This window comes from Dipodomys spectabilis, unplaced genomic scaffold, assembly GCF_019054845.1.
Source record: "Dipodomys spectabilis isolate Male_0828 unplaced genomic scaffold, ASM1905484v1 ptg000416l, whole genome shotgun sequence".
Lineage (NCBI taxonomy): Eukaryota > Metazoa > Chordata > Mammalia > Rodentia > Heteromyidae > Dipodomys > Dipodomys spectabilis.
Window position 1 is genome coordinate 1,581,622 of NW_024871093.1, and position 25,855 is coordinate 1,607,476.

Consider the following 25,855-nt stretch of genomic DNA (forward strand, 5'->3'; position numbering starts at 1 on the left):
TATTCAGGAGGCTGAGTAATTCCAGCATGGGCAGGAAAGTCTATGAGACTCTATTTTTTTTGTCGGTCTTAGAGCTTGAACACTGGGCATGGGCACTGTTCCCGAGCTCTTCAACTCAAGGCTAGTGATCTACTACTCTGAGACACAGTGCCACTTCTGGTTTAGTCTTACAGACTTTCCTGTTTGAGCTGGCTTGGAACCAAGATCCTCAGATATCAGCCTCCTGAGTAGATAGGATTGTAGGTATGAGCCTCCAGTGCCTGGCTCTGGACTCTTATCTCCAAGTAACCACCAAAAATGAAGTGGAAGTGTGGCTCAAAATGGCAGAGTGCTAGCCTTGAGCAACACAACTCAGAGACAGCACCCAGGTCCTGAGTTTAAGTCCTATGACCAACCAAAATAATAATAATAATAATAATAATATGAAATTATAAAAAGATGCCATATTTCTAATACTATTAAGAAAACATTAAGGGACTGGGTTGTGGCTCAGTGGTAGAACATTTGCCTAGCATGCATAATACCCTAGGTTCTATCCCCAGCACAAGTGAGAAAAAAAAAAAAAAGGTATGCTCAACATCATTAGTGTTCAGGGAAATGAAAATTACAAAATGACAAGCAGAATGAAATATGTCCCAGAAGAACTACAATTATAGGAAGCAATGGCAAGCACTGGCAAGGATGTAGAACAAAGACCTTTCCTAAGATCCTTTGGGAATTTCTATATTGGCATACTCTGTATGCCACAGCTTTACCCTGACCTGGTGTATACAAGAGAATGTGGGGGAATGCTCACAGCACTATTGCTCGTAAGAGCTCCAAACTGGAAACAACTGAAATCAAGGGAAATGATGAACTAGGTCTCACAGTAGTACAGGTAAATTCCACAAGTGTACCAAGTTGCAAAAGCCAGACACAAAAGAGTAGGTAAGTTTCTTTTAAATAGATAGGATTTTGTCTGTTCAAAACAGACAAAACTGGGCTGGGAAGGTGGTTCAGTGGTAGAGTGCTTGCCTTACATGCATGAGGCCTGGGTTTTATTCCTCAGTACCACATAAGCAGAAAAAGCTGGAAGTGGAGCTGTGGAAGTGGTAGAATGCTAGCCTTGAGCTGAAGAGCTGAGGGACAGCGCCTAGGCCCCATGACTGACCAAAAAAAAAAGTAACCTAAGATTCAGAGCTAAGATAATGGTTACTGAGGGATTGGGGAGATAGTACACAGGAGTAGAAATTTTTTCTAGAAAAACTGGGAATGGGGGCTAGGTATGTGGTTTAGTGGTAGTGCTAAGCAAGCAAGAAGAACTGAGTTCGATTCCTCAGCACCACATAAACAGGAAAAGCCAGAAGTGGCACTGTAGCTCAAATGGTAGAGTGCTAGACTTGAGCAAAAAGCAGCTCAGGGACAGTGCTCAGGCCCTGAGTTCAAGCCCCAGGCCTGGCCAAAAAAAAAAAAAGCAATGTTCCTTTCGTTCTCTCTCTCTCTCTCTCTCTCTCTCTCTCTCCGTCTTTCATCAGTTATGGGGCTTGAACAGTGCTCAGGCCCTGAGTTCAAGCCCCAGAACTGGAAAAAAAAAAGGCAACCTTCCTTCCTTCTTTCCTTTCATCAGTTGTGGGGCTTGAACTCAGGGCCCAGGCACTGTCCCTGAACTCTTTTTACTGGCCAAAAAAAAGGACGATGTTTTTTCCTTCTTTCTTTCCTTCCTTCCTTCCTTTTGTTGGTTGTGGGGCTTGAACTCAGGGCCTGGGCACTGTGCCTGAACTCTTTTTGCTCAAGGCCAGTGTTCTACCACTTCGAGCCACAGTACCACTTCCGCTTTTCTGGTGGTTAATTGGAGATAAAAAGACGACTCTCATAGCCTTTCCTGCCCAGGCTAGCTTTGATCTCAGACTCCTGAAGAGCTAGGATTACAGGTGTGAACTACCAGTGCCTGGCGGGCAATGTTCTTTCTCTTGTGTGGTTACGCAAGTGTGGTTACTCATAGAATTCACCTATATACTTATGAGATATAGACTTTTTTTGGGGGGGGGGGGCGGGGTCTGGTCGTGGGGCCTGAACTCTGGGCCTGGGCGCTGTCCCTCAGCTATTCAGTTCAAGGCTAGCGCTCTACCACTTGAGCCGCAGCACCACTTCCGGCTTTTTTCTTTTTGCTTATGTGGTGCTGAGGAATCGAACCCAGATCCTCATGCATGCAAGGCAAGTACTCTACCACTGAGCCATCTTCCCAGCCCCAGATGTAGACTCTTCTGTATGTAAAATTATTATTAATTTTGGTGCCTAATTCATGCTAAGCATACACTCTACCATTGAGTTGCACACTTAGCCATGTTTGTCTCTTGGTTCAAATTCATTTGTTCATTCATTCAAATGGGGCTCTTGCTATGTTGTCCAGGCTGCTCTGGAAACCCTGGCTTAAGAAATTCCTCCCGGGGCTGGGAAGGTGGCTCAGTGGTAGAGTGCTTGCCTTGCATGCATGGGGCCCTGGGTTCGATTCCTCAGCACCACATAAGCAAAAAGAAAAAAGCCAGAAGTGGCGCTGTGGCTCAAGTGGTAGAGCGCTAGCCTTGAGCTGAAGAGCTGAGGGACAACACCCACGCCCAGAGTTCAGGCCCCACGAGCGGACCCCCCCCGCCCCCCAAAAAAAAGAAAGACATTCCTCCCTACTTTGGCTTCCTATAGCTGAAACTACAGGCATGCACTCCCAATTCTGTCTATTTTAAAGTCATATATGTATTCTGTATCAGAGTTGTACTCGCATTTATAAGGCTAAACCTACCAGCTTACAGCACTCAAAGATAATTGTTAATGATTTGCTATATATAGCTAAATACACACATATACTGATACACATATTTTACAGACTACATTATATAAATGAGATCATGCTATATGGTCTTTTTTTGTTTTTTTTTGTTGTTGTTTTTTTGATCAGTTGTGGGAGCTGAACTCTGAGTCTGGACGCCATCCCTCAGCTCTTCAGCTCAAGGCTAGCGCTCTACCATTAAAGCCACAATGCCACTTCTGACTTTTTTCTGCTTATGTTATGCTGAGGAATCAAATCCAGGGCCTCATGCATGAGAGACAAGCACTCTGCCACTGAGCTAACTTCCCAGCCCCTCATGCTATATGTTCTACAACTTGCATTTTAAATTTAATACTGCAATAGACTTTTTTCTGGCCAGCATTCTATTAGCGGTATGCTACTTCATACATGAATCGCTGTAAAGCTGCACTATACAAAAATCTATATTCTATTTAGGCATATTTACAGAGTTCTAGTTAACAGTAGAGAATTTAACCATGTAGAGGACTTAAGAATGTTAAGTACAGCTGGGCGCTGGTGGCTCACACCTGTAATCCTAGCTACTTAAGAGGCTGAGATCTGAGGATTGAGGTTCAAAGCCAGCTGGGGCAGGAAAGTCCGTGAGACTCTTATCTCCAATAAACTACTAGAAAACTAGAAGTGGCTTTGTGGCTCAAGCGGTAGAGCACTAGCCTTGAGCTGAAGAGCTGAGGGACAGCGCCCAGGCCCAGAGTTCAAGCCCCACGACCCACCAAAAAAAAAAAAAAATTGCTAGCTTGCATTCCTCTTTTTCTTTCATTATGAAATATCACAGAAGTTTTTGTGTATACCACTAATGGGGCTTAAACACAGGGTCTCGGCACTGTTCTTGAGCTTTTTTGGCGGGGGGGTGTCTGGTCGTGGGGCCTGAACTCTGGGCCTGGGCGCTGTCCCTCAGCTCTTCAGCTCAAGGCTAGCACTCTACCACCTGAGCCACAGCGCCACTTCCAGCTTTTTTTTTTTGCTTATGTGGTGCTGAGGAATCAAACCCAGGGCCTCATGCATGCAAAGCAAGCACTCTACCACTGAGCCTCCTTGAGCTTTTTTACTCAAGGCTTGAGCTACCACTCTATTTCTGGCTTTTATGGTGGTTAACTGGAGATAAGTCTTACAGATAGTCTCACTGCCTGGCTTCAAACTGCAATCCTCAGATCCTCCAGAGTAGCTAGGATTACAGACATGAGTAACTGGCATCAGACACAAAAGATTACTTTTTTTTTGGGGGGGGGGGGGGGGTCTGGTCGTGGGGCCTGAACTCTGGGCCTGGGTGCTGTCCCTCAGCTCTTCAGCTCAAGGCTAGCACTCTACCACTTGAGCCACAGCGCCACTTCCGGCTTTTTTCTTATGTGGTGCTGAGGAATCGAACCCAGGGCCTTGAGCAGCAAGGCAAGTGCTCTACCACTGAGCCACCTTCCCAGCCCCCAAAAGATTACTTTTAACAACAATTAATTCTATGCTTAGAGTCAAAAGGAGAAAGTGAGACCTTGCCAACTCCTATAAAAATGAGTTTAGAATTTCTCCAGGCTCCTTTTTCAAGGTTCCTCGTACTTTGCTTTATAAAACTGTAATGATTTAACCCAAATCTGGCTTTGGAAAGGAAAAAAAATCAGGTGACCAGTATACATTCCAATTTATGGGTAAAGTTAGAGCTTTTCCTACAGAGGCTCTCAAATGAGTCAAGTTCTTTTTGGAATTTAATCTGCTGAGCTGTCTGGCCCCTAAGGTTTGGAGGACCTAGGAAACATCCACAGGAAGCATGTGTAGGTGATGGGTGCGAACCATGCGGGGAAAACGGAACCTTTCCAATCCGAGAAACTATTTTATGCAGAGGAGGCTTTGGATTTTTAAAAGCAAAGTGCATAGGGGCATGTGTGTCTGTGCTCCTAAGCCCATCTGGCCAACACTTTTTTGTGCCAGTACTGGAGTTTGAAGTCAGGGCCTTACATTTTTATTCTACTCTGTCAGTTCATGGTTGTTAGTGCTCTAACACTTGAGCCATGCTCCAGTTCCAACTTTCTGGAGATAAGTTCCTTGGATTTGTCTGCCTGAGTTGACTCCAAATCTTAATTCTCAAATCTCAGCCTCCCAGGTAGCTAGGATTACAAGTGCGAGCCACTGACACCTGTCTAGTCATTCTCTCTTTACCCTAGAACACAATTTCACAATGGCAGCTTGTAGTACTCTGATCAGCAAGGCCTAAGGGATGTGGCTTCAGCCACCTCTGGTTGGCAGAGGCAAAGCAAAGGGCCGACAGGCTGAGCTCATCTACCTACCTGCATGATGCTATTGAGGCGAGGCTGGAGGCTGCTCAGGTACTCCTTCTTCACCTCTATCTCTTTCAGGATCTTCTCTTTGCTGGACAGGCACTCTCGGTACTTCTCTGCCAGCCTGAAGGGGCAGACAGAGCATAGTCACTCATGCATCACCTCAACATACCTGCTCACTGTCAGACTCATCTTACAGTTCAATTATGATTAATTCTAATGCCTGCCAGTACTTATATGACCCTTTAAAGAGCTTAATGTAAGCATTAACACAGTAATTATAAAACTCTGGAAGACAGGGACTTTCCTTATCCCTGGAGAAGAAAACTAAGGCTCAAAGATATGTGACCTGCCCAAGGCCATACAGAGTTATGAATGCATGCCCATTTCTCTGTGTACATGCCCACTAGAGAACAGTGCTGTATCATCTTCTGCTCCATTCCTTGCCTGAGAGACAGCTCCTTAACCCAAAAGAGGCCCACAGACTACTGGAGTGGAGAAGACAGGAATGGATTCTAGATCTGTACCATAGGAATGCAGCACTCACGGCTCTGCCTGAGTGCAACTCAAACAGTCCACCAGATGGGGAATGACAGACTAGCCCCACTCTCAGAAACACGAGCATAGAGTCCTAAGAAACAGACTCAATGATCACTAAAGCAACATGGGCCAGAGGCACAGATATTTTCAGTAACAGAAAAAAGAATAATGCCTGGTACTGGTAGTTTATACCTATAATCCTAGCTACTCAGAAGGCTGAAATCTGAAGGGTATGGTTCAAAGTCAGCTCTGGCAGGAAAGTTCATGAGACTCTAATCTCCAACTAACCATCAAAAAGCCAGAAGCAGCCGGGCACCGGTGGCTCATGCCTGTAATCCTAGCTACTCAGGAGGCTGAGATCTGAGAATCATGGTTCAAAGCCAGCCCGGGCAGGAAAATCTGTGAGACTCTTATCTCCAATAAACCACTAGAAAACCGGAAGTGGCACTGTAGCTCAAGAGGTAGAGCACTCTTCTTGAGCTGAAGAGCTGAGGGACAGTGACCAGGCCCAGAGTTTAAGCCCCATGACCGACAAAAAAAAAAAAGCCAGAAGTGGAGTTGTGCCTCAAGCAGTAGAGTGCCAGTCTTGATTGAAAAAATCTAAGAGAGAATACCCTGGCCCTGAGTTCAAGCTCTAGAAAAGGCACACACACATAAAAATTACTCCAACTTTTAAAAATAGCTTTAAGCAATGACAAAGGTTAGTAAAGTAAACTATGCAGTGTGAACTAATCAGAAACAGGACTCGTCTTATAGACTATTCTGCTGGGTCCGTGATCAAGTATCTGCCCTGGTCAGGGTCATGTGAGGCTGCCATTGTATAGTGAATGAGGTCATGAAGGAGGAAGCACTACCTTTTCCGCTGCTCCAACTCCCAGTCCAGACGTGCCAGGGTCTGCTGGTGAGGGTCTCCTGTGGTGACTTCAACCTTGCTGATGTCTGGTGGAGCCTCTTCATAAAATTCCTCTAAAGTAACCAGATCGATTTCTTCATGCTTAGACCTAGTAAAAATTGGACGTCAAGCTGCTGCTCTCCAATCTGGCTCACACAGTTATACAGTTGCTCATCTCTGTCCACTCAGTCTTGGCCTACAACTTCTCAAAACCCCCAAATCCAATCTCAGCTGTGTCCATGGGCAGATGATCCTGTGTGATGAGCAGCTGTCAGCAATGTGCCACAGATAGATTCCTGTCTGTGATCTCCAACCTTTCAAATCCATAAATTAGCTCAAGACTGGGAAGGATGCTTACTAAACTTACAAATGTCTCTCAGCCAAACCTGGGCATCAACAGCTACAATATACAAATAAAAGACTAGAACTAGTCGGGTACTGGTGGCTCATGCCTATAATCCTAGCTACTCAGGAGGCTGAGATCTGAGGATTGCAGTTTAAAGCCAGCCTGGGCAGAAAAGTCCATGAGACTCTTAGCTCCAATAAACTACTCAGAAAAAGCTAGAAGTGGTACTGTGGCTCAAGTGGTAGAGTACTAGCCTTGAGCAAAAGAGCTCAGGTACAGCACCCAGACCCTGAGTTCAAGCTCAGCAACTGACAAAAAAGCCCTACAGCCTAGGTCTAAACTGTCAAGTTGAAACCACGATATGTCACTGAACAGGAGTAAATGTAAGAGCCTGCACCAGGCTCAAGTGGTAGAATGCCTGCCCATTAAATGTGAGGTCCTGAGTTCAAACCCCTGTATGATTAAAAGAAAAAGAAAAAAAAAGAGCTCTATCAAAGTTGAAAACTTTCACCTATATAAGCTTAAGAGAACTAGATGTGAAAAAACTATAATTGTAGCTACTCTGAGATCTGAGGATCAGGGTTCAAAGCCAGCCCAGGCAAGAAAGTCTATGAGACTCTTATCTCCAATAACCACCAGAAAACCAGAAGTGACATTGTGGCTCAAAGTGGTAGAGTGCTAGCCTTGAGCAAGAAAGCCTAGGAAGAGCACCCAGGCCCTGATTTTAAGCCCCACACCAATTAAAAACAAACAAACAAACAGAAAAACACAAAAAGGAAAAGAAAGGTAAGGAAAGGAAAGGAAGTAGGAGGGGGGAGGGGGAGAGAAACGACGACACGATAACGACCACAGACAGACGGACCGAAAGTAAGCAGCTCCCATATTTAGTGAGTAGGAATCAAACTGGTAACACAGAGGCCCCTGCTGAGGATTGAGAACTGCTTTTTACCAAGTTCAGAGTTCAAAACACTAAAGGGCCAGAGAGACTTCTGTGGCTCTCTGAGCAGCCTGAAACTACTAATTGTAATTCTCCCACTCAAAGTGATCTACTGACCCTCCTCCTGGATCCCAGTCTTCCAAGCTCACTAGATTTCTTTGAAAGAGACCGGCTCTCACTAAGCAGTTTCCACAAACCAGCTGTGCCAAAGCCCTGTCCTCTCAAACTCACTTGAACTCCAAACATTTGGTGATCTCCTTCTGTAGGTGCATCACCTCGTACAGCAAGTTCTGTAGCTGCAGGTGGTAGGCATCTACCTTCTGCTTAGCCTGAAAGGGAAGATAAGGTTGGAGATGGTGAGCAAGGCCAGCAAAGCCACAAAAAGAGCATCGGGGGTCAAAGAAGGGGTGGGGAAGAGTAGAGAGAATGAGGGCTAAACTCTCAACTCTTACCTCGTGGGTCTGATCTCTTCCTTTCTTCAACCTGATGTGGGCCAATCGGTTAAGCTTCTTTAGAGTCATGAAATGCACGCAGCTCTGGATTTTCCGTTCTTCAATTTCAATTGCCTGCAAACAAAGAAGACATTTAGACCACTAAAAACAGGTGCTGGCATGGCTTCCTTGAGACCCAGTGCTGACCTATTTCCATACAAGGCCAAAAACCTGGAAGGGGCTTGGGGCCAAGAGAAATATCATGAATGAAATGGACTGATGACTGAAGAAAGGAAGTGTTTAAGGTTCCCACAAAAAAAATTTTGTTTAAGCAATTTCAGAGCCAAGCACTGGTAGCTTCACATAATGTTAGCTATTTAGTAGGCTGAGATCTGGAAGATTGCAGTTTGAAGCCAGCCAGGCAGAGAAATCCACTAGACTCTATCTCCAAAATAACCAGCAAAAAGCAGGACTGGAAGTATGGCTGAAGTGGTTAGCATAATCTAGGCAAGCAAGCTGAGCAAGCATGAGGCCCTGAGTGCAAGTCCTTGTACTGAAAAAGAAAACAGAAAAAGCCGTTTCTACTTTTACTGGAGTGACAGGAATTGAAAAGGAGCAAGTATAGTCAATACACAATTAACATTTGCATGAACAGATACAGACCCTTGCAAAAGCAACATCATGCCTTTGTAAATAGTGTTACCAAGTAATTTAAATGCAAATAACTAAAGTACAGCCATAAAGTTTGACTATCACAGATGAGAGAACAATAATAATCTTATGGATATTGGCCAATATATGCAGAAAAAAATTCCTACGGGAGAAAATGCATTAAAAAAAATTGTATCCCTCTAGTTGTTAAGACACAAACACACTGTAAGGTTTCACACTGTTTAGATTTTTTTTTGGTCCCTAAAGTCCAGTTTATTCATTTAACATTGTAATAATGTCTTTTTTGGTCCTTACCATCAAGAAAATCAACATGTACTAATGCCTAGCAAAACTGCTGGGTGCTTTATAAAAAAGTTAACTGTCCTATTCGTGTGTGTGTGTGTGTGTGTGTGTGTGTGTGTGTGTGTGTGTGTGTGTCTGCGTGCGTGCACATGTGCACATGCACGTGCCAGTCCTGGAGCTTAAACTAAGGGCCTGGGCACTGTCCCTGAGCTCTTCAGCTCAAGGCTAGCGCTCTACCACTTGAGCCTCAGCAAGAGAAAAGAATCTCACAGACCTACCTGCCCAGGCTGGCTTTGGATTGCGAACCTCAGATCTCAGTCTCCTGAGTAGCTAGGATTACAGATATAATTACAGGTGTACAGCTCATGCCTGTCCTGTTCTTTTATTACTGTAATGGGTGACTGAGTAGTGATGATAAGTTCCAATTAATGAATAGGCTTGAGAGCCTCTAGGTCCCAATCACCTGATCATGGCTAGGACAGAAGGCCAAGATCAGGAAAGGCCCTGCTAGGGGCAAAAGAAGCACCATCTACACAGACTTAGCAGGCCCATGGCTCCCTGGCCTCACTCCTTACCACATCCTTGCCGCCCCTGCTTTTCAGGTCCTGGATCTCGGCCATCAGCCTTTGCAGCTCCTGACACGTGTACTTGTACAGCTCATAGTCTCTCCCAGGGTCCCGCAGGTCCACCTCAGCCTCCTCACTATAGTATTTACCTTCCTGTGGAGGCAAGAAGAGAGGCTCCAGGTAGGGGGTGAAAGCCTTCTTATTGGGAGGAGGGAACTGGGCTGAAGTTTCTCATTACATAAGATTAGCTCCAAGTCAAGTAGCTTGTTTTCAAAGTAGAGCTCTAACTCACTCTCTCTCTCTCTCTCTCTCTCTCTCTCTCTGCATTTTGCAGTGTTAGGGATCAAGCCCAGGGCCTTTGGCAAGATAGGCAAGCACTCTACCACTGAGCCACACCCCTCAGCCCCTCCTTTTCTCTTTTTGATTACAAAGTAATCACCACATGTTTGGTGAAAATAATTCTGAACAGAGAAATATCAAAAAGAAAATGGAAAATTGCCCACAATATCTCTTCCACACATCTCTTCCTCGCACCAAACAATTAATTTGTGAATATTGTAAGTACATGTTTTACTTTTAAGCAAGATAGGATCATATTGTCCAGGCTGTTTGCAGTAGATTCTCTTCAAATAACAAAATGGCTGCATGATAGCCTCCTATGAAGAAGACATACCAGATTCCATGTAACCAAAATCCTGCTGAGCGGTACTTAGATTCAGGGGCATGTGGTTCTGGTACCCTGTTAATGGCAGATCCAGGGATACAATATTTCCAGAGCTCCAGCACTGTGCTGCTGAGGCACTGCCTTTTTTGGACCATCAGGAGAACTGGAGCCTTGTATCACATTGGAACATGCTCTGTGTGGTATTAATCATGTCTCCTACAGGTCTGGTAATTCTTGGGATGTTGCTGTTAGCCCTGAAGTGAACAGAACCTGAGGCTCTGCGAGTCTCACCATGGGCCACAGCTGCAATTTCTCAGGTGCGTGGTAACAACTGGCTAGTCTCACCTGCTCAATGTCAGATCGACTTCTTTTTCCTTCAGTTGGAGCTCCATCGCTTCGAATCACTTTGGGTTTCCGTTTTTTGCTGGATTCTGATGACATGGCTGTCCCTAGAAGTCTGAAGGCAAACAGCAAAGAGCTCTTAAAAGGAGAAAGTTTTTGAGATTCTTCCAGAGTCTGACTAGCAGATTTGGTATTCTACAGTCTTAGTAACTGAAGAAAATATACAGCTGGGTGCAGTAGCTCATTTCTGTAATCCTAGCTACTCAGGAAACTGAGATAGGAGGATCATGGTTTGAAGCCAACGGAGGCAGAAAAGTCAGAGATTCTATCTCCAAATAACTAGCAAAAAGCTGGGCTGGAGGCATCTCCTAGGTGGTAGAGTACCAACATAAAAGCAAGTAAAAAGACTCTGAGTTCAGGCCCAAGAACCAGGAAAAAAAAAATCACTTAACCTTCCATAGGGTTGAATCCTCTCACAGAGAATCATCCTTCAGCTTCTCCAAAATGAATTTGTCTGCTCCATCTCCTCTCCCTTCTCCAGGTGCTATGGGTCAGACTGTAGGCTTTGGTAAGGCTAGGCCAGTGCTCTACCTTTGATCTACATCTCTGGTCCTTGTCTCCCTTTTCAAATAAGCTTCATTACATGCTCCATTCATCCCAGAATCACCTTCAACCTCTCCCTCCTCTACCCCCTCAGACCCAGCTCATTACCCAGAGTGTCCTGCAGCCCCAGGTGACACGCTGTCCCTATAAACACCCTACAGGTCAGGCCTCCATGCTCCTCTCAGTATTGCCTAACACTACTGTCTAAATCCTTTCTTTCAAAAGACCAGTCTAGCTGTGTAGCTCATGCCTGTAACCCTAGCTACTCAGGAGGCTGAGATCTGAGGATCACAGTTCAAAGCCAGCCTGGGCAGGAAAGCCTGTGAGACTCTTATCTCCAAGGAACCACCAAAAAGCTGGAAGTGGCACTGTGTCTGAAGTGGTAGAGCACCAGCCTTGAGCAAAAAAGCTAAGGGACAGTGACCTGAGTTCAAGATTCAGGATCGGCACAAAAAATAACACCAGCCTGTTTCAAAATCTTTGCTGCCTCTTTATAATGTATAGAACGAAGCCTTTATTTCCTGGCCCTGCATAAAGTCCCTTCCTGGTTTATCCCCAACCCACCTTCCCAACCACACTTCTCCCATTCCTATTAATCCTCCCTTGCCTCTGATCTCTACCCCTAGCTGCAACTACTCACAGCACTCACAGCTCCCAGAATAGCACACAGGCTTTCCCTGCCTTGAAATTCTCTTCATCCTCTCCACTTCTCCACTAAGCAAAGCTCCTCTGCTCTGGGAAGCCTCTGAGGTCTCACTAAGGAACTCTTTGGGGTACTTTGCATAAACTATTAGGAAATTTATCTGTGCTTGTCTTCCTGCCTAGATTCTTCCCTCGGAGCTCCATAAATTTACCCCCAAATTCCTGTGTGGTGAACAAGGTTGGTCCCAGTACTACTGGTTGGTCCTGTGGGTTGAGTCTTGTAAGCACTTTATGGGTATGTCCTCATTTGAGTCTTAAAACAAACTTTTCAGGCAAGAATCACTACCATTTCACTGAGGCCTGGAAATGTGGCTGCATTAGTGGTTCAAACTAGTGTGCTAAAGCATAGGTACACGTGATGTCCACTAGTCCTTCTCGTACTGTACTACCTACTCCAGCCAGCATCCCATATGTCAAGGCCACTCATTGGTGCTTAACCATGAAATTAAAAAAGAATGCATTTCGCCGGGCGCTGGTGGCTCACGCCTGTAATCCTAGCTACTCAGGAGGCTGAGATCTGAGGATCGCGGTTCAAAGCCAGCCCAGGCAAGAAAGACCGTGAGACTCCTATCTCCAATAAACCACCAGAAAACCGGAAGTGGCGCTGTAGCTCAAGTGGTAGAGCGCTCGCCTTGAGCTGAAGAGCTGAGGGACAGCGCCCAGGCCCAGAGTTCAAGCCCCACGACCGACCAAAAAAAAAAAAAAAAAAAAGAATGCATTTCATGGAGCTCTATGACCACAAAACATCCTCCCTTGCCACCCCTCGGTCATCACCTCCAGGTGTATGCCCAATCAATCTCACCAATACTTCTGGAGAGCACCAAATAAGTTGTGATGCATTTGGAGATTCCTGGATTGGAATCTCCTTGCACCAATATTGTGGCATTCTGTGTTGGCTCCTTTAGATTTGCTTCTTCAAATCAAATGAGAATAACAGTCTCTAACTAAGGGGCTGTTAGGAGCCATTAATACAAAGCACTGTGGAAATGGTGTTATGACTCAAGTGGTAGAGCGCAGGCCTTGAGCTGAAGAGCTTATGGACAGGGCCCAGACCCAGAGTTCAAGCCCCAAAGCCAAAAAAAAAAAAGGGGGGGGGGGAGGGCTGAATTGGAAGGGGATCCACCTAGCAATAGTGTCATTTCAAAATAACTGTGCTGGGAAAGATGAACACAATGAGGAATGTGGCTGTAGAAAGTACATGAGTGATCTTAGGTAGTGGTAAGCACCCAGGGAGACAGTAATCCCCACCTCCTCCCTTTTTGATACAGGGTCTGAATGAACTGCCCAAGTTGGCTTCAAACTTGAGACCTTCCTGCCTCAGTCTCCTGAGTTCTAGGATTACAAGAACTACTATGTCCACTCATCCATTTTCTTTTTTTTTGAAACTTCTGATTGCTGAGGACATAGCTGAAGTACTGGAGTTCTCACCTAGCAAATACGAAGCCCTGAAGTTCATTCCCTAATTGGAGGGGGGTACAGTGTAGGATTTAATTGCCTCCTAGTTGCTTTGTGTGAGTACTGGGGCTTGAACTCAGGGTTTTACACTCTTGCTTGGATTTTCACTCAAGGCCACTTGAGCCACACTTCCACTTATGGCTTTTTGCCAGTTAACTGGAGATTAGAGTCTGACTTTTTCTGCTGGAGGCTGGCTTTGAATCTTGATCCTCAGAGCTCAGCCTTCTAAGTAACTAGGATTATAGGTTTGAGACACCAGAGTCTGGCTGCCTAGTTTCTCTTGAACTTCTACAAATACCAGTGTCACTTTGTAACAAAAAGACTACCTCTCTGACAATAAGCAAAAGTTAGCAATGGTCTGTTTTTATTACATTACTATGCCAACTGAAGATTGAATGTAGAGTTCTGTAAGGCAGGAACTCTAGCCCTTGAAATATATACCTTCAATCCACTTTGCTTTAGTTTTGGGAACGTGAGCTAGCATTTATGTCTGGATCTGAGCCTGGACTTATCCTGTTCCTAGTTAGGCTTCCTAGCTGAGATGACAACCGCCAGCCACAGCCCAGCTATTTTACTGGCTAAGAAGGTTGTGCCCCACCCCCGCCAAATGTTTGTCCAACAGCGAACTCAGCCTCCAGGGTAGCTAAGATTACAGATTTGAGTCACCTCCATCTGCCAAAAATATTAATTTTTTAATCAGTATCTTCTGCATAAGCGATGGCCGTTTTCTATATGTAGTGAAGAGATCAGAACCTTTCTCACAAAGTAAATTTAAGCTAAAAAGGGACTGAATTTAAGTTTAAAAAGGGACTAGAACTCCGTGAGAGAGCGCTTGTCCTGTATGCGCGAAGCCACTGGCTGACCCCCAGCACTTGCACTCCTACCACCCCCCCAAAAAAAGACCCCTGGATTAAAAATCCTTTGCAAAAAGTTGTACTGAGACAAACTGATCTGGCACAACCCACCAAGGTGGAACCCGAAAGGCTTCAGTGTAGGAAACCCCAACTTCTGGCGTCACACCTAAGTCCCCGGCACACAAAAAGGCACAATTAACGGAATGGTTAACACCACGACCACCACCACCATCATCATCATCATCATCATCATCATCATCACCATCATCACCACCATCATCATCATCACCACCACCACCACCACCAGGCCACACCGTGGGCTGGGGGAGATATGGAAACGGCCCCAAGCCCAGCGATGGGACATGCGAGTGAAGGCGGAGGAGCTGGACAGGGCCTCAGACCAGAGGCACTTTTCGGGCCCGAAATCCCCCGCCGCACCACCCCGCCGCACCGACCCGCTCCTCACCACAGAATCCGATTCCCCGGCGCGCGCGAGCGACTTCCGGCAGCGGGGCGACTCACTTCCGCCAACCATAGAGAGGAGCTGAAGGAAGGAGCGGCACGCCGGAAGTGCGGCTCGGAGTCCGGAAGTGCGGCCCGGAAGTGAAGCGCGGCGGGCGGGGAGAGCGGTTGGCCGAGTCGGAAGAGCCGTGCGTCCCCGCTGAGCCGCGCTTCCACATCGTGATCCGCTGCTCTAAGACCGGGAAGCTGAGGCTGTGCGGACCGAGTCGACTCGCGGGCCTCGTGCCCGCCCCGTCGCGTAAGCGTGCCAGCAGCGAGCGGGCGTGGCCTCGGTGTTCGGACCGAGGCCGGGGCGGCTCGGCTGCCCCGCAGCTCAGGCCGCAGCGCAGAACCTGGGCACGGCGGGCTTGCCTGCGCTTCCGTCCGCGCCCCGCCACCCGGGAGGGCGCAGATCGGGACGGGCATAACTTCCCCCATTGCACACCCGCCTCTCCACCTCAGGCCTGTTGCCAAGGACAGAAACCACAGCCGTAGTGTATTTGGAAACTCCCAGGCCTTTCCTACCCCTCGCGCCAGCATTTCCGGCAGGAAACTCATCGGGAGCTAGAAACACCCGCGTCCTGACTCTCCACGTGTGCAGACGGTGCCTTTCTCTTGCCCGGCGATGAGGGTGAAGGAACCCTCCAGGAATAGCTCAGGCCTTCACTACCTTACCCCGGGAGCAGGGCTCTGCGCCCTGCCTTGGGCATCTGCTGAGGTTCCCTGAAGAAGACGTCAATATTTATAGAAATCTTTTAATTGGTTCCGTCAGCAACTCCACACGTTTGTCCAGACAGGAGGCACAATCAAGCTTGAGTAGAGGCATGAGGATCACTGAGCAGACATGACTCCCTCCCCCAGCCATCGGCTCCACTTCTTAGACCTGCTGGGCTCTATTAAGTCTCCTTAACAAAATGTCCACGTATGGGAGAGGGAATGAAAGGGGAGGAAGATACAGGTCCTGGTCCCTATCTTTGCCTGTCAGAAGGAGGGCAAGAGGTTACAACTAGCAGGAAGAAGCAGGCAATCTTCTCTCCATCTAATATTAGATGAAACTCTCCTCCCCCACCACAGGGCTTGTATCAACTCTTTCTTAACAATCCTGTATTCCAAATTCTGTAATTCAAACCCACGTTCTGAACACTAAGTTCTCACATGGATAGCTGTTCCATGTGTGTCTCCTGGATCTCCTGCTCTTGCTGAGTGGAGGGCAGTTCCGGGCTTTTGCCTCTCAGAAAGGATTTGGCTGGAACTTGCTTGTCCAAGTGGATAGTCCAATGGTGACCAGTAAATTCCAAGGATCAGGCCTAGTCTAACCTCTAGCCTCCCAATACTCCACCTCCAACCATGGGTCATGCTATCTTTTGTGCAACTAAATCATATCCATCATGATAATTAAGGTCTGGTGGCCTTGAGAAAAAGAATCTTGGGGGGAGGAGGAAATGGGAGAAAACCTAAAAGGTTGTTAATGCTTCATTCAAGGAAATAAAAAACTACTTCCAGCAGGGGGAAGGAGATTGATGGGCGTGGGAGAAGGTGTTTTCTGGAAAATGCTGTCATGCTCAGAACAATTGTCAGCTTTGAGTTAAGCACTACTCTTTAGAGTCCTTCCAAAGCAGAGAGAAAAAATCAGGACCAAGAGTGTTGCTGTCCCAGGCTGCCCTGAGGGAGAAGGGGAAGGAGGCAGAGGCATCAGCAGGATCACTGGAGAGGAGAAATCTTCAAGGGGATCATGATCCGAGACTCCATGTGTCGCACCAAGGGGACTGTGGAGAGAGAAGAGGTCACAAAGAGGACTGAGGCCACAGCCACACACACACCCATGTGAAAGGAAAGGAGGTCCTGTTGCCCTTCTAGAAGCGCCAATGGAGAATACATTATAAGAGGACTTTGGTTGAGATGAGATAAAGATTTTTTTTATCCTATGCATGTGAACCAAATAGTTTGGGAGGGGATGTAACTGAGGGGTAGAGCACTTGAATAGCTTGAATGATGGTCTGGGTTCCATCCAAAGTACCACAGAAACAAACTAGTTAAGTAAAAGTTAATTTTGTAGCTGGGCACCGGTGCCTCATGCCCATAATCCTAGCTGCTCAGGAGGCTGAGATCTGAGGATCGCAGTTTGAAACCAGCCTGTGCAGGAAAGTCCCTGAGAAACTTATCTCCAAGTAACCACCAAAAAAGCTAGAAGTAGAGCTATGGCTCAAATGGTAGAATGCTAGCTAGCCTTAAGCAATATAGGACTGGCACACACACAAATAATGATTTCACAGATACTGTTAAGGACAAAGACGGGTTAAGGATAAAGTAGGATAGTTGGAAAAAAAAATATCAAGAAGGTATTTATAAGGCTGGGAGTGGAATTCAGTAGCAGAGTACATGTTTATTAGCTTATGCAAGGTACAGGGTTCAAAGCACCAAAAGGGGGGAAAACAAGATAACCTTGGTGGTAATATACTGGCAGAAAAGCTGTGAGGGGCTGGCTTGGGTGCTAGGGGCTCACACCTGATCACAATTCAAAGCCAGCACAGGCAGGAAAATCCATGAGACTCTTACTAACTACCAGATAACCACATGTGTCACTGTGGCTCTAAGTGGTAGAGTGCTCATTTGAGTGAAAGAGCTCGGGGACAGTGCCCAGGCCCTAAGTTCAAAACCCAGGACTAGCCAAAAGAAACATTTGTTTGGTCCAACTAACTCCTTTTTTCAGATCTGCAGAGGAATCTGCAACCCAGTTAGCTGACAGTCACCCTGAAGGTGAAATTTCGGCTTCCTGCTTGGAGCTTTTTGGACTGTGATTTAAGAGAAATCACCTTCTAGTTAAAGTACAGTTTCTAACTGAGTGTGGTAGTGCACATGTAACTGACAGGCTGAGGCAGGAAGATTGAGGGATTGAGGCCAGCCTGGGCTACCTGTCGCAAACACATCTCCTCACACCAGCTGGAAGTGAGGAAGCATCACTGTAGGCTCCTTGTCAAGGGCCAAGACAGGCTCTTATTTACCTATCTGCCAACAACCAGTCACTCACCACAGCGTCCTGCCCCCATGATGGGGGTCTGTCCCACTGACTGACTCCAGGGGGTTCTGTTGGCTTCTAGCAAAGTGGTAACACACTGAGCAAAAATTTGCTCATTGGGCTGGGAATGTGGCTTAGTGGTAGAGTGCTTGCTTAACATGCATGAAGCCCTGGGTTCAATTCCTCAGTACCACATAGACAGAAAAAGTGGTGCTGTGGCTCAAGTGGTAAAGCACTTGCCTTGAGCACAGAGAGGATCAAGGACAGGGCCTAGGCCCTGAGTTCAAGCCCCAGGACCAGCAAAAAAAAAAAAAAAAAGGAAAAAAAAACTTGCTCATAAATTAGGGCCCACAGGGTAGTTCATCCCTGTAATCCCAACTACTCTAGAGAGAGATATGGGAGTATCATTGTGTGAGGCCAGCCTTGGGGACAAAAGCAAGACTCCCTCAAAACAAGAGGCTATCTGTAGAAAGATCATGGGTTGAGGCTGCTCAGGGTGACTCTAGACATAAAAATAACAAATGCAGCCAGACATTGGTGGCTCACGTCTGTAATTCTAGCTACTCAAGGAGGCTGAGACCTGAGGATGGATATTCAAAGCCAGCTCAGGTAGGAAAGTCATGAGACTCATCTCCAATGAACCACCAGAAAACCAGAAGTGGAGCTGTGGCTCAAAGTGGCAGAGCATTAGCCTTGAGCAAAAGAGCTCAGGGACAGCGCGTAGGCCCTGAGTTCAAACCCCACAACTGACAAAAAATAAACAACGAATGCAAAAAGGGATGGGGGTATAGCTCAAGTGGTAGAACTGCAAAACAGTTCCTCATCACTAGAGGTGATCAAATGAGGCTGTCTGTGCAGGGAGACTCATGCCCACATGGGGCTCCCCTCAAATGTCCTCTGAAGGCCCCACTGACCCACCCAGAGGAGGCACTTACCTGTATAGTAAACATTTTCATCCCAGCCCCGCTTCCTCCAGGCAGCGTTTCGAGTCTCTTCTCGAGACTGCAGGTCCTTATAGGCTGTGGAAAAGGCACAAGCGCATTCATCACACACAGATGATCTCCCGGAGCACAGGGCCCTTCCTACCACCCCAAGTCTGGCCTGCTACCTCTTCCTCCCCAGTTGCCTCCCTCAGACCATCAGCAAACATTGCCTTTGTCAGTCTCACCCAGGTACTTGTCCAAAAAAAAAAAAAAGAATTACAAATAATATTTATGAAAAAGGACAGGAAGACATGAAAGAGAAAACTCAGGTGACAAGACAAAAAAGGTTACTCCCAGGGAGTAAATGTAAGGTCAGAGCTAAAGGATGAAAAGGAGCCAGCTGTGAACTGCTGGAGAAAAGTGCTTCAAGAAAGAGGTACAGCATGTGCAAAGGCCCTGAGGTAGAAAAAGGCCTTTGGGATTTTAGGAAGTGTACATGTGTTGATGACTCTTTTTTGGTTGTTGGTGGTGGTGGTTGTGGAGTTTGAACTCTGGGCCTGGCGCTGTCCCTCAGCTCTTCGGCTCAAGGCTAGCACTCTACCACTTGAGCCACAGCACCACTTTGCTTTTCTGGTGGTTAACTGGAGATAAGAGTCTCACGGATGTTCCTGAACCATGATCCTCAGAACTCAGCCTCCTGAGTAACTAGGATTACATACAGGTGTGAGCCACTGGCACCGGCTTGACAACTTTTTTTTTTAAAGTAAGTTTTTTATTGTGAAAGTACTGTACAGAGGGGTTACAGTTACATGAGCAAGGTAATGAGTACGTTTCTTATCAAGCATTGTTGCCTCCTCCTTTGTTTTTCCCCTACCATTCCTTTCCCTCCCATCTCCACAACTACACCTCCCCCACCCCCACCCCACCTAAATTGTAAAGTTCGTTTTTTGACATAGCATCTTGCACATCTCATTGTTGCCCGGCTTGACAACTCTTAAACTTCTACTTGCAGCCCCAAACTGTCCTCGAGATTCTCCAATATGCTGTGTCTGCATGCCATCTGTATTTGGATATGCCAGGATCTTAAATGTTACCTTCCTTAGGCCTTCACCCTGCTCCTCCCCAAGATCTCCCAGTCTTGACAAAATGACACAGTTATTTTAGGACAGGGCCTGGGAACTCTGCTGGCATCCTCCTTCCTCACCCCCCAGGGATAACTCAATCTCGGATAGCATTTGTTCACGGTCTCTAGGCTCAGCACCTGTGTTACTACCTGAGACCAGGCCCCATCCTCACCTGCTTGAGCTCATGTTAAGTTCTTCTCTACTGTCCCTAGGCACTTAACAACCAGAATTGTTTACTACTACTACAGCTCCCAGTTTATTTCCGGTGAATCCCGGCTCATCCACAGCCTGTGAGGCATATAACGATCTGGCTATCTGTCCTCCTTTCCTATTCCATCTCCATACTCTCTTCCTCACTCACTCCTATACCAACCTCCCAGAGGCCCCCTACCACAGGACCTTTGCACATGCTGTTCCCTCCACTTGCCATGTTTCACTCCAGCAAATCACAGCTGGCTCTGCATTTACATTTAGCCTTCAGGAAGGATTTCTTTCCCTATTCAAGTTTTCCTCTATCATCTCTTTCTGTCTTCTTTCCACAGTCTCAGCAATCATCTGAAAGGAGTCATTTTTGGCAAGTTCTTGGCTGACATAGAGTGTCCCTCTGCTAGAATGTGAGTTCCATAAAGGCACATGGAGTGACATGGGAGGGAGGGGACCAGCAGAAGCCTCCCAGGAGCCCATAACCTACCCCAGAGGTGATGCACAACGTAGAGCTCCCCTATCTGTGAGAAGAAGCCGCCCACAGCCTCCTGGTTCTCCTGCCGGTATTTGATGGCCCGGGCCCTGGAAAGGCACAGAGTGGGGGATAGAGGCCAGGGCGAGGTGGATGCAGGTTGAATCCTTGCCTGACTGGGGCCTGGGGCTGGCAGGATGGACGGCTGGGGCATGGGACTTTGTAGGTACCACCGCTGGCTGCTGCTTTACCAGGAGAGACCTTATCCCCTCTAGGTCTGCATCTCTAGGCTGCTCCTCCTTTGGGGTCTCTGCCATGTGCCCCTCGCCAAGTGGCCACCCAGGGGCCCATGGTTCCCCTACACCCTCAGCCCCGGGGCTGCTCCTTACCAGTTGTTCCCCCACTCGATCATGGTTCCTGGCTGAAAAAGAACCAGAAGGAAGAGCAATGAGCCCCTTTGACTCCCAGCATCTCAACTGTCCCCAACGCCCCAGGGCCTCTCGGCCGGGATTCAGGTGTACACATGCGTGTCAGTACACCTGTTCTGTGCTCCAAGGGACAGAGGAAAAGCCCAGTCCAGAGGCTGGGGTCCAGGGCCAGCCCACCTCGGGCCAGCTGCCAAGCAGCACGGCTGCCGGGAGGGTGGGAGATTAGAGAGGGACACACCTTGAGCTTGTAGGTCCTCAGCTCATAGATGTTCCCGCCGGCTCTGGGCTGTGGCTCATTCCAGAAGCTGAACTCCAGAAGCAGCTGGTTCCTCCTGGACAGCAGCATCCGGCTCCGCTCCTTCCGGAATTCCAGGTATTCCTGGGGACCAGGCAATGTGGGCATGTTGATCAGGAAGTGACCCCCACCAGCAGTGGGTCCCGTGGGGAGGTAGAGCCTTTGGGGGCAGAAGTGATGACATACACATACCTTGTTGTTTTTGAGCTTGTTCATGCAGTCCATGAGGGCTGGGTAGCCGCCTGAGAATCGCCATAGGTGCACTGTTGGGAAGGGCACAGGTCAGGGGGCTGCCAGGACAATGAGTGGCTCCAACATGGGTTAAGTGTGACAAGGGGAATCAGGCGCTGGTGGCTCACGCCTGGCATCCTAGCTACTCAGGAGGCTGAGATCTGAGGACCATGGCTTGAAACCAACCTGGACAAGAAAGTCAAGGAGACTCTTTTTTTTTTTTTTTTGTCGGTCGTGGGGCTTGAACTCTGGGTCTGGGCGCTGTCCTTCAGCTCTTCAGCTCAAGGCGAGCGCTCTACCACTTGAGCTACAGTGCCACTTCCGGTTTTCTGGTGGTTTATTGGAGATAGGAGTCTCACAGTCTTTCCTGCCTGGGCTGGCTTTGAACCGCAATCCTCAGATCTCAGCCTCCTGAGTAGCTAGGATTACAGGCGTGAGCCACCAGCGCCCGGCATTCAAGGAGACTCTTATCTCCAATCAATCAGCAAAAAATGGGAAGCAGAGCTATGGCCTATGTTGGCAGAACACCAACTTTAAGCAAAAAAGCTAAGAGACAATGTCTAGGCCCTCAGTTCAAGCTACAATACCGGCATGCATGCGCACACGCGCGCGCGCACACACACACAAAGTGTGCAAGGCAGATTCCAAAAGGCCCTTATGCTATAATAAAACTGTTCTGTAGCCGTCCAAGGTAGCCGTTGCAGGTCACGTAGGCACTCAACGTGGCTATAGGGAGTGACTGAGGAAATAGATTTTTAGCATTTAATTTTAACTAAATCTAAGATAGCTATTTGTAGATAGGGTCTGAGGGCACCCTACAAAACTGTGCTACATGTGCTACTCAGAACATACAGGAAGAGACAGCTACAGGCACAAGATGAGAACGTGAAGAGGCGTGAACTGGGGCCTGGAGAGCCGGGGGAGGTTCCTAGCCCAGCTTGAGTGGAGAAAATTCAGGGAGGGGTTCCAGGAGGAAGTGATGTCCATGTTAAATAAAACTAGATGAAAGACAGGTGAACCAATAAAGCAAGCCAAGGGAGGGCTGGGAAGGTGGCTCAGTGGTAGAGCGCTTGCCTTACATGCATGAGGCCCTGGGTTCGATTCCTCAGCACCACATAAGCAAAAAAAAAAATAAAAAACTGAACAGGAAATGTTCCTTCTGGGGAACGGAACTGGGGAGGCCTAAGTGGGAGGGGACTAGCCATGGCTGAGTATGGAAGGCTTCATGGGCTGCCCGAGAGTGCAGCCCACTGCAGGAGCTGCTGTGGAGGGAGTGGAGGACAGCGAGATGGGAGGGGTGCCAAGAGCCCCCAGGGAGGCAAGCATCTCACCTGCCTGGTCCTGCTCCCCATACCACGTGTTCCAGTTGCCCACGAGCGAGCAGGGATAGTCCTCATCCAAGTGCAGCTGGGGCAGCACGGCCTCCCTGTGGGAGGAGCATGGTGAAGGGCTGGGCCCTACAGGCCCCAGGATGAACGTAATACAAGACAAGATGTCCTTAAACCTTCCAGTTCTGAGCTCATCCCCTTCCCTTGATTCCCGCAAGGAGGAGAAAGAGGTGGGGGGAATGTTCTGAGGATGGGTGGGTACGGGCAGGATGGGAGGCTGAGGGAGGAGGATGCTCACGTGAGGCTGTTGTAGGCATCCAGACACTCAGGCTTCACATTGTGAACTGCAACAGAGGACAGTTGGGGGGGGGGGGGGTGGGTGAAGCAGAGCAGGCACGGGCATTCGCAGTGGGTGGGGTCAGGGTGGCAGGCATGGGACATCGTCTCCATGCTGCCCTGAGAGGACTGGGCTGGCAGCCACTCACACTGGATCTTGTAGAGGTTGCTGGTCTCCTTCTTGGACAGCAGGGTAGAGTGGGCATCCTTCCGGGGATCCACCTTGTGGACGAAGAGGGAGCGGAACCAGCTGCTTTCATTGTCCTTGGAGTAGAAACTGGAGGACACAGAAGAGGTCGGAAGACTCATGGGTGGGGCGGGGGAGGCCACGGGAACACACATAGTTCTGTCTGCCCAACTATCCTGCATCCCAGGCTGGTGACCCACATTCTGGCAATAGAGCCAATGGAGTCCCTTCTACAGAGATCTCAGCTGCCCAGTCTGTGTCTTGAAACTCTGCAGAGACTAGGAAGCCAGGAGAGGGAGCCTCACCTCTCACCACTTCATTCCAGCCTCGGTGCCTCCACATTATCTACTTGCCACGATGGTAGCCTCCTGTCAAATGGATCAACCCCCAAACCCGCCTGACCAACCCAACCAATCTCACCAGTCTCTGCTCCTGACACTCCCTGCCTTCCCAGGGTACCCCATTCCCCAGGTGTGCGCTAACCTCAACGCTCCAAGCTGTGTGTGTGTGTGTGTGTGTGTGTGTGTGTGCGCACGCAAACATGGTTTGGGGTCTGAACTCAGGGTCTCACCCTTGCTAGGCAGGTGTTTTATCAGTTGAACCATGCGTCTAGCCATTTTTGCCAGTCCTGGGGCTTGAACTCAGGGCCTGTGTGCTGTCTCTGAGATTATTTTGCTCAAGAATAGCACTCTACCACTTGAGCCACAGTGCCACTTCTGGATTTTCCTTTTTTTTTTTTTTGGTCAGTCCTGGGGCTTGAACTCAGGTCTTGAGTACTCTCCCTAAACGTTGTGCTCAAGACTAGCATTTTACCCCTTGGCATCACAGCACTACTTCTTATCTTTGGGATTGGAGATAAGAGTCTCATAGACTTTCCTGCCCAGCTGGCTTCAAACAGCGATCCTCAGATCTCTGAGGATCTAGGATTACAGGCATGGGCCACCAGCTCCCAGTTGCCTCGAACCATTTTTGCTCTAGTTATTTTCTTTTTCTGATAGTCTTATGTTTTTGCCCAGTCCAGCCTCAGATGGGGGTCCTCCTAGTTTCTGCCTCCATGCCCTGAGGAGTTGAGATACCAGCCACTGTAACTGACCTCTGTGAACATTTTAAGGTTTCCTTGTTTGCTTTATTTCACAGGACTAGGGATGGAACTCAGGGCCATGTGCTTGCTAACAAGGTGCTATACCACTTGAGGCGGACCTGCTGCCTCACAACAGGCTCTTTTGTATTGTGCTTCAAGAAAGCTACACTCAGTCCTCCCCAGAGCCCATCCTGCACCTGGCCTGCGCCCCACCTCCCACACTCCACAAACAGCCAAAGACAAGCCTTGTCCGGAGGAGGTTCCAGCCCTTGGCAAGAATGACTGGACACAGTCAACAGAGCCCCAACTCTGCCTCAGGCCTCTGGGACAGAGAGGAGGGGAACTGGGGCCGAGAGGGGTAAAAGGTATCACAAAGCATGATGCATGCATTCATTTATTCACTCATTTGTCCTGCCCACCTGGACAGGGTGCTGTGAGAACAAAGGTTTCCTCTACAGTGGTGCCATGAACGGGGTAAGCTGGCATTGGGTCCTGGCCCCTCCACCCCACATCCAAGGCCCCAGTACACAGCTTCTTTTAGGCTATCTTTTTACCCTACAGCCTTCAATGAAGCTTTTGGAGAGGTCTGAAAAGTAAGTCTGCTGAGAGAGAATTCCTGGTAGTGTGCGCAAGCCTTCTCTTCTTGCAAGTCTTTTATGAGGATAGAACAAATGTCTGACAATTAAAGATATTACTTTCTTTTAAACTGAGACTGTCTGATGGTGGTCGCTCACACCTGTAATCCTAGCTACTTGAGAGACAGAGACCTGAGGATGGAGGTTTGAAGCCAGCCTAGGTAGGAAAGTCTGTGAGACCCTTATCTCTAATTAACCACCAAAAGCTGGAAGTAAAGCTGTGTCTCAGAGACAGAGTGCTAGCCTTGAGCACTAAAATTCAGGGTCAATGCCCAGGCTCTGAGTTCAAGCCCCAGGACTAGCATATACACAAAGAAAGAGAGAAAGAGAAAGAGAAGGGGAGAGGGGGAGAGAGGGAGGGAGGGAAGGAGGGAAGGAAGGAAGGAAGGAAGGAAGGAAGGAAGGAAGGAAGGAAGGAAGGAAGGAAGGGAAGGAAGGAAGGGAAGGAAGGAAGGGAAGGGAAGGAGGGAGGGAGGGAGGGAAGGAATTATCTGATGGGGAGGTGGTACGTGAGCCTCAATGATACAGAATGTGCTGGTTCAATCCCCATTACCAAAATGACAAAGCAATCATCTTATAATGGTGATAGATTTGTTTGGTCACAGAGGAAGATGAAAAGCGATTTGTTCTGAAATGTTAATAGAAGTCTGCCCTTATGGATGAGGGATATGCTCTAAGTCCCTGTGGATATTAGAAACTGAGGAT

The 25,855-nt window shown here is 48.0% G+C and overlaps 1 protein-coding gene across 5 annotated transcripts in view; it reads right to left on the reverse strand.

Moving 5' to 3' along the window:
- The window catches only part of LOC122097156 (THO complex subunit 5 homolog), a 50,641-nt gene that overhangs the window by 20,162 nt on the left and 4,624 nt on the right, over positions 1-25,855 (reverse strand). Inside the window, exons 2-15 of one of the 5 annotated variants that reach the window (XM_042667629.1) lie at positions 23,397-23,524; positions 23,210-23,255; positions 22,915-23,009; positions 21,545-21,615; positions 21,296-21,436; positions 21,019-21,050; positions 20,645-20,739; positions 18,842-18,925; positions 10,779-10,882; positions 9,779-9,922; positions 8,271-8,384; positions 8,050-8,147; positions 6,498-6,644; positions 5,113-5,227 (exon numbers count right to left, since the gene is read on the reverse strand). In XM_042667629.1, the coding sequence (XP_042523563.1) occupies positions 5,113-5,227; positions 6,498-6,644; positions 8,050-8,147; positions 8,271-8,384; positions 9,779-9,922; positions 10,779-10,882; positions 18,842-18,925; positions 20,645-20,739; positions 21,019-21,050; positions 21,296-21,436; positions 21,545-21,615; positions 22,915-23,009; positions 23,210-23,255; positions 23,397-23,524 (1,414 nt within the window). Of the gene's footprint in view, positions 1-5,112; positions 5,228-6,497; positions 6,645-8,049; positions 8,148-8,270; positions 8,385-9,778; positions 9,923-10,778; positions 10,891-14,844; positions 14,914-15,629; positions 16,657-18,841; positions 18,926-20,644; positions 20,740-21,018; positions 21,051-21,295; positions 21,437-21,544; positions 21,616-22,914; positions 23,010-23,209; positions 23,256-23,396; positions 23,525-25,855 lie in introns of those variants that run through there. The other 4 variants (XM_042667634.1, XM_042667630.1, XM_042667631.1 and 1 more) reach the window with 4 other exon arrangements.